A 21,160-nucleotide genomic window follows, 5' to 3' on the forward strand; every position below is an offset into this window, starting at 1 on the left:
ATATGCTCTTTATCATGTTGAGGAAGTTTCCTTCAATTCCTACCTTTTGAAGTGTTTTTATCAAAAAGGGATGTTGGATTTTGTCAAATGCTTTTCAGCATTTATTGAGATGATCAATTGATTTTTCCCTTTTGACTTGTTAATGTGTTGTAATACATTGATTGATTTTCTTATGTTGAACCATCCTTGCATGCCTGGAATAAACCCCACTTGGTCATGGTGTATGATTTTTTTAATGTGTCTTTGGATTCGATTTGCAAGTATTTTGTTGAGGATTTTTGCATCTATATTCATTAGGGAGATTGGCCGGTAGTTTTCCTTTTTTGTAACATCTTTGCCTGGTTTTGGTATTAGATTGATGTTAGCTTCATAAAATGAGTTAGGTAGTGTTCCATTTTCTTCAATGTTTTGAAAGAGTTTGAGTAAGATTGGTGTCAGTTCTTTCTGGAAAGTTTGGTAGAATTCCCCTGTGAAGCCATCTGGCCCTGGGCATTTATTTGTGGGAAGATTTTTGATGACTGATTGGATCTCTTTGCTTGTGATGGGTTGGTTGAGGTCTTCTATTTCTTCTCTGGTCAGTCTAGGTTGTTCATATGTTTCCAGGAAATTGTCCATTTCCTCTACATTATCCAGTTTGTTGCCATACAGTTGTTCATAGTATCCTCTTATAATTTTTTTAATTTCTTCAGGATCTGCAGTTATGTCACGTTTTTCATTCATTATTTTGTTTATATGGGTCTTCTCTCTTTTTGATTTTGTCAGTCTAGCTAGGGGCTTGTCAATCTTGTTGATCTTCTCAAAGAACCAACTTTTGGTGATATTTATCCTCTCTATTGTTTTTTTGTTCTCTATGTCATTTATTTCTGCTTTAATCCTTGTTATTTCTTTTCTTGTACTTGGTTTAGGATTGGTTTGCTGTTCATTTTCTAGCTTCTTCAGTTGATCCATTAGTTCTTTGATTTTGGCTCTTTCTTCCTTTTTAATATATGCGTTTAGTGCTATAAATTTCCCCCTTAGCACTGCTTTTGCTGCATCCCATAGGTTTTGGTATGTTGTGTTCTCATTTTCATTCGTCTCTATATATTTAGCAATTTCTCTTGCTATTTCTTCTTTAACCCACTGATTGTTTAGGAGTGTGTTGTTTAACCTCCAGGTATTTGTGAATTTTCTAAGTCTCTGATGGTTATTGACTTCTAATTGTATTCCATTGTGGTCAGAGAATGTGCTTTGAATAATTTCAATCTTTTTAAATTTACTGAGGCTTGTTTTATGTCCCAGCATATGATCTATTCTGGAGAAAGTTCCATGAGCACTAGAAAAGTATGTGTATCCTGGTGATTTGGGATGTAATGTCCTGTATATGTCTGTTAAATCTAATTAATTTATCAGATTGTTTAGGTTTTCAATTTCCTTATTGGTCTTCTGTCTGGTTGATCTATCTATAGGAGAGAGTGATGTGTTGAAGTCTCCCACAATTATTGTGGAAACATCAATTGCTTCCTTTAGTTTTGCCAGTGTTTCTCTCATGTATTTTGTGGCACCTTGGTTGGGTGCATAGACATTTACGATTGTTATTTCTTCTTGCTGAATTGCCCCTTTTATTAGTACGTAGTGGCCTTCTTTGTCTCTCAAAACATCCCTGCATTTGAAGTCTATTTTATCTGAGATTAATATTGCTACACCTGCTTTCTTTTGGCTGTAGCTTGCATGAAATATTTTTTTCCATCCTTTCACTTTCAGTTTCTTTGTGTCCCTGTGTCTAAGATGAGTCTCTTGTATGCAACATATTGATGGTTCATTTTTTTTGATCCATTCTGCGAATCTATATCTTTTAATTGGGGAGTTTAATCCATTTACATTCAATGTTATAACCGTGAAGGCATTTCTTGAATCAGCCATCTTATCCTTTGGTTTATGTTTGTCATATTTTTCCCCTCTGTCTATTAATATCCTTTATTGTACCCATACCGAATCTCTTTAGTACTGAACCTTTCTCCAAGTCTCTCTGTCCTTTCTTTGTTTCTCTGTCTGTAGGGCTCCTTGAGTATCTCCAGTAGGGCATGTCTCTTGTTAGCAAATTCTCTCAGCATTTGTTTGTCTGTGAAAAATTTAAGCTCTCCCTCAAATTTGAAGGAGAGCTTTGCTGGATAAAGTATTCTTGGCTGGAAATTTTTCTCACTCAGAATTTTAAATATATTGTGCCACTGCCTTCTCGCCTCCATGGTGGCTGCTGAGTAGTCACTACTTAGTCTTCTGCTGTTTCCTTTGTATGTGGTGAATTGCTTTTCTCTTGCTGCTTTCAGAACTTGCTCCTTCTCTTCTGTGTTTGATAGTGTGATCAGTATATGTCTCAGAGTGGGTTTATTTGGATTTATTCTATTTGGAGTTCGCTGAGCATTTATGATTTGTGTATTTATGTTGTTTAGAAGATTTGGGAAGTTTTCCCCAACAATTTCTTTGAATACTCTTCCTAGACCTTTACCCTTTTCTTCCCCTTCTGGGACACCAATGAGTCTTATATTTGGACGTTTCATATTATCTATCATATCCCTGAGGTCCATTTCGATTTTTTCAATTTTTTTCCCCATTCTTTCTTTTATGCTTTCATTTTCCATTCTGTCATCTTCGAGGTCACTGATTCGTTGTTCAACTTCCTCTAGTCTTGTACTATGAGTGTCCAGAATCTTTTTAATTTGGTCAACAGTTTCTTTAATTTCCATAAGATCATCCATTTTTTTATTTAGTCTTGCAATGTCTTCTTTATGCTCTTCTAGGGTCTTCTTGATTTCCTTTATCTCCCATACTACGGTCTCATTGTTCATCTTTAGTTCTTTGAGTAGCTGCTCTAGGTGCTGTGTCTCTTCTGGTCTTTTGATTTGGGTGCTTGGGCTTGGGTTATCCATATCGTCTGATTTTTTCATATGCTTTATAATTTTCTGTTGTTTTTGGCCTCGTGGCATTTGCTGAACTTGATAGGGTTCTTTTAGGATTTGTAGACCAATTGAAGTCCTTATTTCTAATTTATCAGATCTACAGCTTCGTGGAGTACACTTTCTCTATCTAACCAGCAGGTGGCGTCCACGAGCCACCTGTTCTCCACAAGGCAGTTCTCCCCTGCTTAGCCTTTTTGGTGAGTGGGGTAGTGAGTCTTGTGGGGTCCAATTGGTGTACCAAGCTTGCGTGTGTAGTTGGTGTTGCCTGCCCTGTATATGGGTCGTGTTTCTGGGCAGTCAGGGGGGGGGGTGGCTCTAACAATCAAATCTCCCTGGTGATCCTAGAGTTTTAAAGCTGCTGCAATAGTCTAATCCTTCAGTTCAGTCCTGCCACAGTTTGTCTCTGCCACTGACCCACAGGTCCTTGGTATTGGCGTATGGCTCCTGAGACTTGTAAGTGGGCCCCTCTTCCAGGCCGTGCACCCCGGGTCCTCTGTTGAGGGATGACTGTGCTATGTCACAGGTGAGTGCCGTCCCCCCAGGGCAGTTCTGGGCTGCTGGGCTGTGTAGGGAGGCTCCCAGTCTGCTGAAATGATGGCTGAATGGGGCTTTGTTAATTCACACTGCTCTACCTTCCCAACTCTGGGACAATCAGCTGAGGTTGCAGGGAAGGCTAATGTCAACGCCCAGTTTTGTGGTGTGTGCCTGTTATTTGAAGCACTTCCGTCACACTGGGTTGTCTGGGGCAGTTCTGGGCTATGGGGCTGGCGATGGGCAGGAGTGTTTCCTGTCCACCAGGATGATGGCTGTGAGTGGACACCCCCCTTTTCTTGGGAAGTTGTGGTGTTTAGTGAATTTTCTCAGCCACTGGATTATTGCGTTTTGTCTCAGAGCTCTCCTAGTTCTGCTCTTGACTTGACCTGCCCAAATAGCAAGTCTTTGAAGCTTTCTGTATTGGGCTTCTTAGAGTAATTGTTTTAGAAAAAGAAAAAAGGATTTAAAAAAAAAAAAGGGCCCCCCTCAGAGATCTAATCGGTTATTGAAATGCTAAGAGACAAAGCAACCAGGGCCATTAAGGAAAGGTCCACAGGGCTGAGAGATCAGCTTTTCTTCGGGATTTGCATATGCGCCTTAGGGCCTGAGCTCCGCCCTTCCCCTTTCTGTGTTCACCAGAACTCCAAAAATCCTCTGCTTTTATTTTGGAGTTTTTCGTGTTGTTTTTTTTTTTTCTATGCCTGTCTCCTCTCTGCTGGGCTGGCTGCTCTCAGATTCTCTGGTGTCTGGTCTCAGTCTATCTATGGTTGGAGTCTGGATCAGTAGAATGAGTTTCTGATAAGAGCAGCCACTGCAGTTCTCCCTTCTCCTTCCCGGAGCTGACAGCCCCTCCTCCCCCGGGACTGAGCCTGGCAGGGAGGGGCGCGGGTCCCCTGGCCGCAAAAACTTAAAGATTTCGCTGATCTCAGCAGTTCCACGTTTTCATGAGTGTTGTATGAAGTATGCCCAAAGTCAGATTGCTCTGTGGTGTCCAGTCCCCGCAGTTCCTGGCTTTCTACCTACTTTCCTGGAGGAGTAACTAAAACATACAGCTCACCAGTCTGCCATCTTGCCCCGCCTCCCGTTTCTTTTTTAAGTAGGGAGTAAACTTCTAAGGATCTAAGAAAGTTTAATTATAAAGGTAGTTTATTTATAGAAGAATACATTAATGTATAATAAAATTTGTTAAAAGAATGAGAGAAAAATGTGTACACTATCTTAAAAGGAAAACAAGAGAAGTGACATTGCAAGAGACAACTCTACAGACATGTGGAAGAGGAATTAGTCCTTACCTTTCTGATTCTAAGGCACAGATCTGTGAATGAAGGGTGAAATTTATAGGGAAATATACTGCATTTTGACATAATTTTAAGTAAAAATTTTCTAATAATGATTGGAATTTAATGGATAGCCTTGGGGAGATATGAAGATCTCCACTTCTAGAGAAGTTCTAGCAAAACAAAAATTCTACTATGGCTGCTTTTCTATGGGATTCTAATGTACCAAAAGAGAATTGAAATAAGAAGTGCTTATAGAAAAAAATACTCAGTATATATGTACAATTGAAGTTCTACCCCACATCATAGTTACTTTACTTGAGAAAGTGTGAGGATTATTACCAAGACTCCAAAAAAAATGACTTGAGCTCCCACTGTAGCATCCACAATGCTGTAGGGCAGATGCTGGGAGATCCTGAACTGTGATCCAGCCATAAAAGTCTAAGGAAATTAATAGAGTTTCATTTTAAACCTGTTTACAGAACTGTGAGTAAATAATGTATGTGGGAAATTTTCCTAAGAAGTGAGAAAAGAAAGTGGTACAGATTGCTTTAGAAAGAAAATAGCATATTTAGAGAAGAATATGCCGAGTGCGTTACAGCTGGCAAATCATAGACTAAATCATTCCTACTTCCTTTTGGGGAGGAAAATGTAAAAGGAGGAAGATAAAGAAGAGGATGTGAATATAGGGTAGTAAAAGGAAGAGGAGGTGGAGGGGAGTGACAGAAGAAGAACATTAACAAATATTTTTGGGTTGAAGAAAGATAATTGGTCCTTTTGGGTGGCTTTCTTTGTTCTCTCTCAGGTCATTTTTCTTTTAGGAGAGTAAAAAATGAATCATTTTCTTTCCTTTTCCGATTCAGCTTGGCAGTTGCTTTGGAAGTTCTAATTATGTTTTTCTTACATAAGAAAGGCAAGACCTATTACTGTTGAAGGTTCAATTTTTAACTGTGCTTTAAAATTCAAAACAGTTAAGGATTATGTCACAGCTATTTTTGAAATCATTAAATCTACAATGAAAATCCAAAAAAATGGTAATGGAGAAATAGCATGGTGCCTGAAAAACCCGTTGATAGAATTATTTAGATGTCGAGATACTGTTATTTCTTTTAAGAACCTGAAAATAAAGCCAGAAATTTAAACAGAACTTCAAGAAAATCAGCACACAATATCTGGTATGGTATTACAATAACAGTAGTTGAAGAAATACCAGAAGAGTTGTCTATAACCAAACTCTTAAAGAACAGTGAGCCAAAAGGTCAAATCAGTCACTAAGACAGTCATTTCTTAAGAACAAAAAAGGTCTCTTCACTTTTTTCAATTTAACACTAAGTACAAGACGGTTCTCACAGTTTTTTCAATTTCAACTCAGCATTTCAAACAGTAAGCTTTATGTTCTAGAGAGAGGTTGTTCAGGTCTTACATTCCAATACATTGTTTTCTAATTCAGAAGACATAATGCAATAAGAACCAATATTTATATCAAGGCAAACAAATAAGCAAACAGAAAATAGTTTCAGAATGGCTCTGGAATGAAAATGGTAGTCAGTTAAGGTATAAAGAAGCCCATAACTCCTAGTTGCAACTTTGACTGAAGTCATCAATGCTGCATTTTTTGCCTATCCAGTTTGATCAGATATTTTCTCCTGACAAGTGGCACTGCCTTGGGCATGGTAAGTGTTAAGTATGTACCTATTAAGTAAAGGAATTAATGAATGACTGAATGATGAATAAAGGACAGAAGGAAAGACTTCACCAACAAATTCAAGGAAACAAGTGTAAGCACCAGGCAAGACAGGCAGTATCACTTGTGGTTAAGGACAGGATTCAAGCCAGACTGCCTCAGTTTGAAATCCAGTTCTGTCTATTATTAACTACGTGACCATAGGCAAATTACTACATTTCTCTGTATCTTAGTTTCTTTTTGCTTACTTACAATGGGCTATTGTGAGAAATACATGAGTTAACACATTTTGAAAAAAGCACAATCAGGATTATTATAAAAGTCTTATCCAGGTAATTCAATACAAAGGGAACTGACAACTATGAACGAAACAGATTGCTGGGACTAAACACAAGCCCTTTTGGGCTCAGAGAGGTGGACACAATGAACATAAAGCTTTGGGGTATGGGTGATCTTCCCCAAACACTTCTCACAAAAGTGTTGGAGACAATGGCTCCTTGTAGACATAGGTTAGACACCCTGTCTAACAAGGGCAGACATATGATAAGATATATTTATTTTACTTCAGTTATTTTTTAATTTTCAATATTTGATTATTTTCCTATAGATTTGGCATACAACAGCAAATGGACATTAAGCAACTCTATTATTGCAACCCCAAATGCTTTGCTGCTCATAATAGCCTTAATTTTGCTTTAGTTATCATGTAACTCCAAGGCTTAGAAAGGGTGGCTGTGTGTCAGAGTCAATCACTGCTCAGGACATCCTGAATAAAACAGCTATAATTCTGCCAGGGCACAGCGGGGAGAGTGAAAGGATCCACTTACACACTGATAGAGTTCAGAATATAAATTCTTGGAAATCAGGGACTGTGTGTACATTGGTTGAACAAGAAGGATCATGAAGAGACACATAAATGCAAATAATAAACCTAATAGACTATTTTGCAAAGTCTACCTCTCCAGCAGTCTGGTAATAGTAGTTGCCCTAGCCTACAGGAGATGGGTGACATTGCAAGAATAACAAGCCATTTCTATACCACATATATCTGTGAAAACTAGTCAAAATTTAGATCCCTGTTATTAAAATATCAAAAAAATGATGCAATTGTACATGTACTTTTCTTTAACAGTTTTATTCACACACCATACAATGCATCCAAAGTGTACAATCAATGGCTCTTGGTATAATCACAGGATTATACATTTACCACTGCAATCAATTTGAGAACATTCTCATTGCTATGAAAGAAAAAATCCCATACCCGTCATAACCACCCTATTATTGATGCTTAGCTTTGGTATAGTACTTTTGTTAAACTTGATAAAAGAATATTACAATTTTACTGTTAACTATAGTCCTTAGTTTGCATTAATTGTATTTTTTTCCCACATACCACCTGATTTTAACACCTTGTAATAGTGACATACTTTTGTTTTAGTTCATATAAGAATTTTCTTATATTTGTACAATTAACCACAGTCATTGTCCACAGCAGGTTTCACTATTTTATACAGTCCCATGTTTTATGCTCTTTCTTTCTAGTGACATACATGACCCTAGACTTCTCCTCTCAACCACACTCATACTCATCACTGTTAATTACACTGGCAGTACTGTGCTATCATCACCTCTATCCATTTTCAAACATTTACAATCAACCTTATTAAAAATTCTTTACACCTTAAGCATCATCTTCCCGTTCTCTACCCTCTATCTGTGGTAACCTATACTCTAGATTTTAACTCCCAGAGTTTGTTCAATGTAACTCTCTTATCTCAATAAAAAAAAATCCATTCTCCTGTCTCCTTTTCTACTTTATAAATACACATATAGTTTAGCTTGAGTCATACTCACCATTAGTAGTCTGTCTCCTACTTGCAACCTTCCATCTTTTTGTGCAGCTCCTCCATCTATAATTTTAGTTACATAAATGCTGTTGTCTCCAGGAATGTGTTGGTTGCCCACACCTCCTGCAATACTGAAGCCTAAACCTGTGGAAAAGGAACAGAAAGTTAAAAGCCTAGTTTTTTTTTTTTTTTTTAAGAGCAATGTAAGTAACCATATTTCAACAATTGTTTTAACTTTTTTAAAACTAATCCTTGATTTATTGTAATGACAATAAAAAACAGTAAAGATTTTATTTCAATTGATTTTGTTTAAAATATTTGAAGGCTCATTGTTTTATGCTAATGAAGCAAAGATTTTAAAGTCCATCCCATGGGGACCGTTAATTTTGTTCTATTTCTCGTTGACAACTGTACACTTATCTGCTCTTCCCTAGCCAGCACCGGGATAGGGAAAAAGGGTGTAGACAGATCCTAGGCAAGCCAGGAAAAAGTCAAGGGCGCTCCTGCTCATGTTGAGTTTATAGGCTCATCTTCATTGTTGCGGTGGCTTTAGCACAGAGTGGAGAAGCATCATGCATCGTGTGGGTAGAGACCTAGGCACTCTTGATATCTGAGGATGAAACATGAGCTGTTGGGCAAACCTCCCAAATTCTGACACAAGAGCCATGAGAAAGATATATTGGCTATTTATGAAAAAATTTCAAAGAGAAGATAAGGAAAAGAATCTAGATGCTTGCCCTTCATGGTTTCTTCTCTGGCTAGTGTTTCTTCTTTCCACATTTCCTAGCATTTACTATAATTAACTGAGAGTGAGTCTAGTTACACAAAGAAATGAACCATCCTCTCTCTACACAGGCTAAAGAAATGGATTATATCCTTAGACTTTATTACTTTTATAACAAACCTCAGAATATTAAATGGCACTTTTAACATGGCAGTTTTTTTATTTTGAGAGATGAATTTTATTTTCTTTTATTATATTTAAACTATGGAATGATAACAAGAATACAGTTATTTTTTAAAAATCAACATGACATCATTCCAAATGAAGGACAACCTATTTAAAGGTATAAGAATAAAATATCCTTTTGAGAATATAATTGAATACACATTTAGTTCAAGACTTGTAGCATACATTTTAACTATATTTAAAAATCTGAATAGTAATTAACATGCAAATTACTTAAAATACATATATTAATCAAATATCTTTGTTACTAAAAACAGAATTTCTGTATCTTTGTTGGCTTAAGAAAGTTGTGAGTGTGTTTTTAAACCACACACCTAGTCAAATGATAAAGCAATCATAGAAATATTTGCCACTTTATACAACAATAATGAGAAACACTTTAAAAATACTTAGTCCATTTCACAATAGTTTTACTGAATAAATATTGGGTAGGGCTATGTTCTCTTAATATCATATAAACGATTAGTTAATGGAAAAATAATAACATAATAAATTATAAAATAATACCTCTGGAATTATATTTGAAAACCAATGTTTTTTTTTTTTATTTTTTGCTAAATTAACTGTAACAGTTGTTAAAAATAAATGGATAATGGATTTAAACTGATGGGGAATTAAAATAAGTGTTATCTAATTTCCTACTGAAGTGAGTAATTACTCTTTATCCATGCTTTGCCACCCCACAGAACAATGAATGTATTTGTTTGCTTCAGATTTAAAGACTTTGCTTATCAAAAAAAAGATGAGAAATATATCCCAAAATTGGCCTTCCCTATGAAATTTTAAAAACATGTCAGCTCACGTTTTCCAAAATTTCTACTTTATTATAAACATGAATATAGGGAGTTTTAAAAATATATATCTACAAAAACTTTATAGCCACATACTAGGATCAATCTACTGCATTTATAGGAGGACAGACGTCATTCTAAACTATGGAAGGAAAAAGTTAAAAACAAATGCGGGGACTCTGATTTATATCCACTATGCCAGCAGTAAATGCCACAGAGCCTCTGAGTTACACAAGAGCCAAGGAAACAAATTACCTCCATAAACAAGGTTAAGTCCAACAAAGGTAATAACTATGCAGTTGACATCTGACATTGAAGACTGCACCAAGACAATAGAGTAACACTGGATACTGTAGACAAAAATACATAAGCTAAAAAGGGAATAACATTTTTTTTTTTTAGAACAGGTTTATGCACTTCTATTTAACTAGTGACTCTGCTCAAGGTGAAGCAAGGTATTTTCAGTAAACCTTTCTCTCCAAGCCAGAGAATACCTCTGAAGGTACAGAACTCAAAATCTCCCCTGATTTCTGTTTCCTTTTTGGGACATGGATACTTTTAAAGACAATCAACATTTAATGAACACACAACCACATTCCAGGTATTCACTCCAACATGGTAAGTAAATGTGTATCTTATGTTTGTTTTCAGAACACAAGTTCATTACAGGAGCAAGAGTCCAACTGTGTTCTAGGATTGAATCTGTCCTGATTCATTCATTCAGTGAGCATCTCCTGAATATATACTATGCATTGTATTACCAGATGCTGTTGACGGTGGCCAATGTACATGCAAACCAAGGAATGGACTGACCAGAAACACTGTGGAAATGCTGATCCATGAGTGAGTGCATATTAGTGAGTGTGGTTGAGCCTGACTGAAGCAATGTTCTAAACCCAGATAATGTAACTGATATTTGGAGAACCAAATGAGTGTGGGCTAGGACCACTGAGCAATAAGACCAAATCCATAATATCAGTCTGGAGGCACGAGATGTTCCCTGCAAACTCTCTGTTAAAACAGGGCAGACAGTCTCTATTACTGAACCTAGGTGAGTTAAGGCCCTCCATGACAAGCACAACTTCCATCCCAGTTACTGCTCTCCCATTCCCCTCATTTGTTAATTTTCCTCTTCTTTCTACTAGCCATACTTGCTGTTTTGATATTTCTAGAATATAGAGATATGCTCTTGCCTGAGACATTTTTCTCTAGCTATTCCCATTGCCTGGAATACCCTTCTTTCAGGTCTTTGTTTAAACTCAATTTCTCCAGGGGCCTGAACCTATTTAATACTATCTCTTGACACTATGCCCCAAGCCCCTAACCTACTTTATTTTTCATTTTCCCTGAGCAAGTATTTCCATCTAGCATAATAAATGTCACCTATGCATTTTGTTTATTTTTGCATTATATATCTCTTTGGTGAAAATTTAAGATCCAGGGTGACAGGGATTTTTGTCTGCTTTACACCAAGCAACTAGAAGAAGGCCAAGCACCTGGTTACCTCATAAACATGTAATAAGGAATGAATGAACAAATGAATTCAAATGTATGGGGAAAATTTCTTGGAGAAAGTCTCTGCTAGAAGATGAAGCCAGTGGCTTTTAATGAGGGAGAAACAGCCGAAAAAGTGAGTACTGTATCAGATGAACTTTCATTAACTCTATATCCTCAGTCTGCTCAGTTTATACCAACCCCTGGGCAGGAAACAGCAATAGTAGAGTCAGATCCTCATCCTGATACTTTCATCTACTAGCTGTGCAAATTTCAGTCTTTATTTCTTCATCTGCAATAAGAGGATAACTATATATATGTTTTATAGGAATTGGCACATAATAGATGTTATATATAAATATATATATAATTGTACCTGTTTTATCAGAAGTAAGCTTTGTTACAATTGACAAAAGATTATTAAAATAGTACTATTTACCATCAACTATAGTTCACATTAGGTGTATTTACCCCCATATACCTTCCATTAACAACTTGTATTAGTGTCATATATTTGTGATAATTCATGAAAGAACAGTCTTATATTTGTACTATTAACTATAGTCCATCATCTACAATAGGAGTCACTGTTATATGGTCCAATGTTTTATCTTTTAATTTTATTCTAGTAACATATATGACTTAAAGTTTCTCCTTGTAAACACATTCACCTATATATTCAGTGCTGTTGATTCCACTCACAATAATTTGCCACAACACCACCATCCATCTCCAAACCTTTACAATAAACCTAAATAGAAATTCTGCACAAATAAAGCATCAACTCCTCATTCTCTAACAACATTCTATCCCCTAGTAATTTATATTATAGAGTCTACCTGAATGAATTTACTTATTATAATTAGTTCATATCAGGGAAATCATACAAAATTTGTCCTTTTGTGTCTGGCTTATTTCACTTAGCATAATGTTTTCAAGGTTCATCCATGTTGTCACATGCATCAAGGCTTCATTCCTTTTTACTGTGAATAATATTCCATTGTATGTATATACCACATTTTGTTTATCCGTTTTATGGATGATGGACACTTGTGTTGCATCTATCTTTTGGCAATTGGGAATAATGCTGCTATGAACATCGGTGTGCAAATATCTATTTGAGTCCCTGCTTTCAATTCTTCTAGGTATATACCTAGCAGCATGATGGCTGGTTCATATGGTAATCCTATATTTAGCTTCCTGAGGAACTGCCAAACTGTCTTCCACAGCAGCTGTACCATTTTACAGTTCCACCAGCAAAGAAGGATTGCTCCTATTTCTCCTTCTCCAAAACTTGGAGTTTACTGTTTTTTTTTTGTTTTGTTTTGTTTTTAAATAGTAGCTTTCCTAGCAGGTTGTAAAATGGTATCTCATTGTGATTTTGACATGCTTTTCCATGATATCTAGTGATGCTGAACATCTTTTCATGTGCTTTTTTAGCCATGTGAATATCCTCTTTGGAGAAATGTCTATTCAAGTCTTTTGCCCATTTTTAAATTGGATTGCTTGTCTTTTTATTGTTGAGTTGTAACATTTCTTTATATATTCTGGATATTAAACCCATCTTGGATATGTGGTTTCTAAATATTTTCTCCCATTGAGTAGACTTCCTTTTTATTTTTGTGACAAAATTCCACCAAGGCACAAAAGTTTTTAATTTTGAGGTGGTCTCATTTATCTATTTTTTTATTTTGTTGCTTGTGTTTTGAGTACAAAGTCTGAGAAAACATTGCCTAACACAAGATCCTGAAGTTGCATCCCTACATTTCCTTCTAGAAGTTTTATAGTCCTGGTTCTTATATTTAGGTCTTTGGTCCATTTTGAGTTAATTTTTGTATACAGTGTGAGATAGGGGTCCTCTTTCATTCTTTTCCACATGGACATTCAATTCTCCAAGCACCATGTGTTAAAGATACTATTATTTACCAATTGAGTGGACTTGGGAGGCTTGTCAAAATTCAGTTGGCCACAGAGAGGGAGCTGCAGCCTGGGGCATGCAAGGCAGCCACAATGGATGCAAGATGCAAGATGCCAATGGTGACCATAGCTCTCCAACAAGCCAAAGTCAGCCAACAAGAAAACCTTACGCAAAAGAGAGAAAACACTTTCTAACTGAGCCATCTCGACAGGTGAACTCGCTGCCCTGCCCCCTACATGTAAATCTCCCTGGCAATGCAGAACATGACTCCCGGGGATGAATGTGGACCCGGCATCGTGGGACTGAGAGTATCTTCTTGACCAAAAGGGGGATGCAAAATGAGACAAAATAGTTTCAGTGGCTGAGAGATTTCAAATGGAGTCGAGAGGTCACTCTGGCAGACATTCTTATGCACTATATAGGTAACACCTCTTAGGCTTTAATGTATTGGAATAGCTAGAAGTAAATACCTGAAACCACCAAACTCCAACCCAGCAGTCTGGACTCCTGAAGACAATTATGTAATAATTACAAGGGGTGACAGTGTGATTGTGAAGACCTTGTGGATCATACCCCCTTTATCTAGTGTATGGATGAGTAGAAAAATGGGGATAAAAACTAAAGGACAAATGGGGTGGGATGGGGGATGATTTGGGTGTTCTTTTTTCACTTTTACTTTTTATTCTTGTTCTGGTTCTTTCTGATGTAAGGAAAAGGTTCAGAGATAGATTGTGGTGATGAACGCATAACTATGTTATCGTACTGTGGACAGTGGATTGTATACCATGGATGATTGTATGGTGTGTGAATGTATTTCAATAAAACTGAATTTAATAAAAAAAAAAAAAGAGAGAGAGAGAGAGAGAGAAAACAACCTCCAGAACAAACCAACCAAGAAAGCAAGATGCCACGACACCAGCAAAAAATCATGTGCCATATCAAGAAATGGGAAGAAACTAGTCAAAGGAAGAAACTAATATTTTAATATTAAATTAAATATTAAATATTAATATTTAATTTAATATTAAATATTAATATAATATTTTAATATTTCCCAAAGAAAGAAACTAATATTTCAACTGAGATTCAGGAGTTGAAACAATTAATTATAGATGTTCAAATAAATCTTTTAAATCAAATCAATGAGGTGAGAGAGAATGTGACAAAAGGGATGGAGGGTATAAAGAAGACACCGGGTGATCATAAGGAAGAATTAGTAAGCTTGAAAAAACAAATGGCAGAACTTATGGGAATAAAAGAGAAGAGATGAAAAACATAATGGAGACATAGAACAGCAGACTTGAAGAGGCAGAAGAAAGGATCAGTGAGTTGGAGGACAGGACATCTGAAATCCTGCACACAAAGGAACCGATAGGTAAAAGAATGGAAAAACATGAGCAGGGTCTCAGGGAACTGATGACAACATGAAGCACACAAATATATGTATTATAGGTGTACCAGAAGGAGAAGAGAAGGGAAAAGCAGCAGAAGGAATAATAGAGGAAATAATCAATGAAAACTTCCCAACTTTTATGAAAGACATGAAATTACAGGTCCAAGAAGCACAGTGTACCCCAAAAAAGAATTGATCCAAATAGACCTACTCCAAGACACTTACTAAACAGATTTTCAAATGTCAAAGACAAAGAGAGAATTCTAAAGCAGCAAGAGAAAAGCAATCCATCACACAGTAAGAGAAGCTTGATAAGACTAAGTGCGGATCTCTCCGCAGAAACCATGGAAGTGAGAAGGCAGTGGTGTAACATATTCAAGATACTGAAAGAGGAAAACTGCCAACCAAGAATTCTATATCTGGTAAAACTGTCCTTCAAAAATAGGAAGAGTTTAAAATTTTTACAGATAAACCGTGAGAGAATTCGTGAACAGGAGACCTCCTCTACAGGAAATACTAAAGGGAGTGCTATAGACAGAAAGGAAAAGACATCAGAGGGAGGTTTAGAGAAGAGTGTAGAAATGAAGATATCAGGAGATAGAAAGGGCAGAGATCAGGCATTTGATGTTGAAGGAGTATAGAATGCCCTAGAGGATTGACTGTGTAGATCTAGAAATGGATAGTACAATACTATGTGATGGTGGCACAACATTGTAAGTACATTGAAAAAAGATGACTGTGACTATAGTTGAAAGAGGAAGGTTAGGGATCTGTATGACACCAGAAGGAAAGATAGAAGATAAAGACTAGGACTGTATAACTTAGTGTAACTGAGAATGGTCAATGAGTGTGCTTAAATGTACAAATATATGGATGTTTTTGCATGAGGGAGCAGCAAGAAGGAATGAAGTTATGAGGTATACAATGAAGTGGATGGACCATGAGTACAGGTTGAGTGAAATAAACCAGAAATGAAAAGATAAACATTATAATGCCTCACTAATATGGACTAAGAACAATGTATAAACTCTGGGAATTGAATCTGGGAGCATGGGTTATAAGGGGAAAGCTTATGTAAAGGTTCCTAGATTGTAAGCTCTTACATCAGTCATGTTTATTCATGATTTCTAACAGTTATTTCTAAATTTTGAGATTCTGAGATGTTTGTGTGTGACATGGTCAGTCCCTGGAGCTTCAGGTGTCTGTGTAGCACCCAGCATTCAAAGCCAGAGTGTGGCAGTTGTTGAGCGTTGCCATTGCACCATGAATCAACTGTTAAAAAGGATGAAAAGGAGATCAGACCTCAGTTGAGATTGGAGTAATCAGACTAAAGGGTAGAGGATAATATTAACTGTTTTAAAACTCTGCCTTCTCTCTTCCTTTTTAATGTATGCATTTAGAACTATAAGTTTCCATCTCTGCACCACCTTTACTGCGTCCCATAGGTTTTGATATGTTGCATTTTCATTTTCATTTGTCTCCAAATATTTACCAATTTATCTTGCAATTTCATCTTTGACCCACTGATTGGTTAATAGAGTGTTATTTAACCTCCAAAAAAAAAAAAGTAAATAAATTGGCCATAGATATGAGGGTCTATTTCTGAATTCTCAATTCAATTCCATTGGTGAATATATATATCCTTTTTCCAGTACCATGTTGTTTTGACCAATGTAGCTTTGTAACATGTTTTAAAATCAGGAACTGTGAGCCCTTCAACTCTGTTCTCTTGTTCAAGATGTTTATGGTTAATTTGGGGGTCCTTGCCCTTCCAAAGAAATTTGATAAGTGGCTTTTACATTTCTCCAAAGTAACCTCCTGAAATTTTGATAGGGATTTTGTTGAATCTGTAAATCATTTTGGGTAGAACTGACATCTTAATGATATTTAATCTTCCAATCCATGAACACGGAAGTGCCTTCCACTTATTTAGGTCTACTTCGATTTCTTTTAGCAATGTTTTGTAATTTTCTGTGTATAAGTCCTTTACATCCTTGGTTAAATATATTCCCAGAAACTTGATCCTTTTAGTTACTATTGTAAATGGAATTTTTAACTTGATTTCATAATCAGAGTGATCATCACTAGTGTATAGAAACCCAACTGATTTTTGCATGTTGATCTTGTGTCCACCAGTTTGCTGAATTCATTTATAAATCTGGTAGCTTTGTTGTAGATTTTTTGGGTCTCTGTCTATATAGGATCATGTCATCTGAAAACAGTGCAAGTTTTACTTACTCCTTTCTAATATGGATGCCCTTTATGTCTTTTTCTTGTTCTTTATGGAACTTCAAGTACATTGTTAAATAACAGTGGTGACAGTTGGCATCTTTTTTTGTTACAGATCTTAGAGGTAAAGCTTTCAGCCTTTCACCATTGAGCATGTGGGTTTTTCATATATGCCCTGTTCTAGGTCGCCAATGCTGCCAGAATGCAAAACACCAGAGATGGATTGGCTTTTATAAAAGGGAGTTTATTTGCTTACACAGTTACAGTCTTAAGGCCATAAAGTGTCCAAGGTAACACATCAGCAATCGGGTACCTTCACTGGAGGGTGGCCAATGGTGTCTGGAAAATCTCTGTTAGCTGGGAAGGCATGTGGCTGGTGTCTCCTCCAAAGTTCTGGTTTCAAAATGGCTTTCTCCCAGGATGTTCCTCTCTAGGCTGCAGTTCCTCAAAATGTCACTCTCAGTTGCACTTGGGGTATTTGTTCTCTCTTAGCTTCTCTCGAGCAAGAGTCTGCTTTCAAGTGCTGTCTTCAAACTGTCTCTCATCTGCAGCTCCTGTGCTTTCTTCAAAGTATCCCTCTTGGCTGTGGCAGCTTGCTCCTTCTGTCTGATCTTATACACTGTGCCAGTAATTTAATTCAGACCCACCCAATGGGTGGGCCAACACCTCCATGGAAATTATCCACTCAGAGTCATCACCCACAGTTGGGTGGGGTGCATCTCCAAGAAAACACTCAAAGAATTACAATCTAATCAGCACTAAAATGTCTGCCCCACAAGATTGCATCAAAGAATAAATACGGCTTTTTCTGGGGGACATAATACATTCAAACTGGCACATGCCCCTTATGATGTTGGGGGAAATTTCTTTTATTCCTCTTTTTCTAGGTGGTTTTATTTAAAAAGGATGCTGGCATTCATCAAATGCCTTTTCTGTGTCAATCAAGATGATCATGCAGTTTTTTCCTTTCATTTTGTTAAGGTGATGTATTACATTAATTGATTCTCTTATGTTGATCCACTCTTGCATACCTGAGATAAAATCCTCTTGATCAGGGTATGAAATTCTTTTAATGTGCTCTTGGATTCAAGCTGTAAGTATTTTATTGAGGATTTTGGCATTTACATTCATAAGAGACATTTTTCTGTTATTTTCTTTCCTTGTAATATCTTTATCTGGCTTTGATATTAGGGTGATGTTACCCTCATGGAATGAGTTAGGTTGTGTTCTCTCCTCTTCAATTTTTTTGGAAGAGTTTGATGGGATTGGTATTAATTCTTGGAATGCTTTGTAGAATTCACGTGTGAAGCCATATGGTCCTGGGCTTTCCTTTTTTGGGAGGTTTTTGATGACTGCTTCAATCTCTTTTCTTATAATTGGTCTGTTGAGATCTTCTATTTTTCCTAGAGTCATTGTAGGTTGCCCATGTGTTTCTAGGAATTTGTCCCTTTCATCTAGGTTGTCTTATTTGTTGGCATACAGTTCATTTATCATAGTATTCAAATTATCTCTTTCTTATTGATCTTCTGTCTTATAATCCTTTTTATTTCTGTGGAATCAACAGTAATGTCCCCCCTCTCATTTCTGATTTCATTTAACTGCATCTTCTCTGTTTCTTTGTCAGTCAAGCTAAGGATTTGTAAATTTTATTGATCCTCTTAAAGAACCAACTTTTGGCTTTATTAATTCTCTCTATTGTTTTATTTTTATTTTGTTTACTCCTGCTCTAATCTTTGTTATTTCTTTCCATCTGCTTGCTTTGGGATTAGTTTGCTGTTCTTTTTCTAGTTCCTACACATGTGAAGTTAGGTCTTTGATTTTAGCTCTTTCTTCCTTTTTAATGAAGGGGTTTAGGGCTATAAATTTCCCTCTTAGCATTGCCTTCACTGCATCACATAAGTTTTGATACGTTGTGTTCTCTTTTTCATTTATCTCAAGATATTTACTGATTTTTCTTGCAAATGTTCATCTTTGACCAACTAATTGTTTAAGAGTCTGTTATTTAACTTCCATATATTTGTAGATTTTCCAGTTCTCCACGTTATTGATTTCCAGCCTCATTCCATTATCATTAGAGAAAGTACTTTGTATAATTTCAATCTTTTTAAATTTATTGAGACTTGTTTTGTGACCCAGCATAAGATCTATCCTGGAGAATGACTCATCTGCACTTAAGAAGCATGTATATCCTGCTTTTTTGGGGTGCAATGTTATGTATATGCCTGTTAGGTCTAGTTCATTTATCATAGTATTCAAATTATCTCTTTCTTATTGATCTTCTGTCTAGAAGTTCTATACATTGATGAGAGTGGTGATCTATTATTACAGATGTATCTATTTCTCCCTTCAATTTTTCCAGAGTTTACCTCATATTTTGTGACACCATTAGATGCATAAATATTAATAATTATCATTTCTTCTTGGTGGCTTGCCCTTTTTATTAATATATAGTTTCCTTCTTGGTCTCAAAACAGTTTTGCATTAAAAGTCTAATTTGTCTGATATTAGTAATGCTATGCTCTTTTTTGGTTACTATTTGCATGGAATATCTTTTCATAACCTTTCACTTTCAACCTATTTGTGTCTTTGGGTCTAAGCTGAGTCTCTTGTTAACAATATATAGTTGGATCATGCTTTTTTTTTTTTTTTTTTTTTAATCCATTCTGCCAATCTTTGCTTTTTGATTGGGGAGTTTAACCCATTAACATTCAGTGTTATTACTGTAGAGGCAGTACTTATTTCAGGCATTATGTCCTTTGGTTTTATAAGTTCTATCAACCGATATTGTTGTTGTTTGGTCTCTCTTTTCCTTTACTGCAAACTCCTTTTCTGTTTTTTGTGATGTGTATCTCACTGATCCATTTCTCATATTTGTTTTGAATATTTTATATTCTTTCTTTGTGATTATTCTGGGGTTTATATTGTACAACATGCACCTATAACCTATTAATTTGAGAAGACACCAACTTAGGTTCAATAGCATACACATTCTCTGCTCTCATTTCCTTCTGCTTCCCCTCTTTATGTTGCTTTTGTCCCACTTTACCACTTTCTATTTTGCATGTCCATTATCAGGAAGTATGCCTTTTTCTTATTTAATTGTATTCTGATTCTCACAAGAATTAAAGAGTAGAGTTTTATATTTAGGATACAGTTCTACTGGGTCTTACATTTACCCATTAAGTTACCCTTACTGATAAACTATGATTGTGCCTAACAGGATAAATAGAATGAATATTATAAACATTTGAGTAAGGAACCTTAAAACAGCAAAATTACTGTTTTGGGAAATGCTATTTTTGTGATAGAGAAATGGTTACCATTTGGAAAAGAAGTGTCCATGACGAAGTAGTAGCCCTGGATTACCAAATGATGTTACACTATACTTAGTCTGAAGTCAATCAGATGATGTCAATTATACTTAAACTCAGATATCTGTAGATTGTCTGCAGTTTCACAAAAAATACTGATGCTAATATTATCTATTGTGGCATGTTTGGCTATTAAGATTAAAATTAAACATGTTTATGTATGTACCAGTAAAAAAAAAAAGCCAACCCTGAAAAATATAAATATTAAAAACACAAAAGGAAGTAAAATTATTCCTCTAGCAAATATTAAGCATGGAAATTTTAGACAGCTAGTTTCCCAAGTAATTAAAAATGATGTGTGAGAAAGATGTGATGTGCATACAGAATTTCAGGCTTTCACCTATTGTATAAAACCAGATTCATCTTTCCATATTTTTTGCATATCCCCAAATTATAATTACCCATGTTAACAGAAGGGATGCAGTCATATAGGTAAAGGAATGTCTTAACATTGTTCAAGACTTTAATTGAGCCATTTTCCACATAAAATCTTTTCCTCGTTCTCTGAAAAAAGAACACTATGAACAGATCACAGTTCACCCTTTTCCCTGCTGCCTGCCCACGCTGAGGAGGAGGTGGCAAAGAGTGGTAAGGGGCCTGAAAGCAGAGTCTTGGCAGCATAGATGGATGTTGGGCTCGAGAAACTCAGAATAAAAACTGAAATGCTTAAAAAAGCCATATGATTATAATGTACCCATATATTTTTTGTGGATATA

The 21,160-nt window shown here is 36.1% G+C and overlaps 1 protein-coding gene across 16 annotated transcripts in view; it reads right to left on the reverse strand.

Moving 5' to 3' along the window:
• DLG2 (discs large MAGUK scaffold protein 2) overlaps positions 1 to 21,160 on the reverse strand; it is a 2,332,374-nt gene that overhangs the window by 502,381 nt on the left and 1,808,833 nt on the right. For all 16 annotated transcript variants that reach the window (XM_037840899.1, XM_037840898.1, XM_037840904.1 and 13 more), the window contains one exon: positions 8,286 to 8,422. In XM_037840899.1, coding sequence (XP_037696827.1) covers positions 8,286 to 8,422 — 137 coding nt within the window. The remainder of the gene's footprint in view (positions 1 to 8,285; positions 8,423 to 21,160) is intronic.

Source organism: Choloepus didactylus, chromosome 6 (assembly GCF_015220235.1).
Source record: "Choloepus didactylus isolate mChoDid1 chromosome 6, mChoDid1.pri, whole genome shotgun sequence".
NCBI lineage: Eukaryota > Metazoa > Chordata > Mammalia > Pilosa > Megalonychidae > Choloepus > Choloepus didactylus.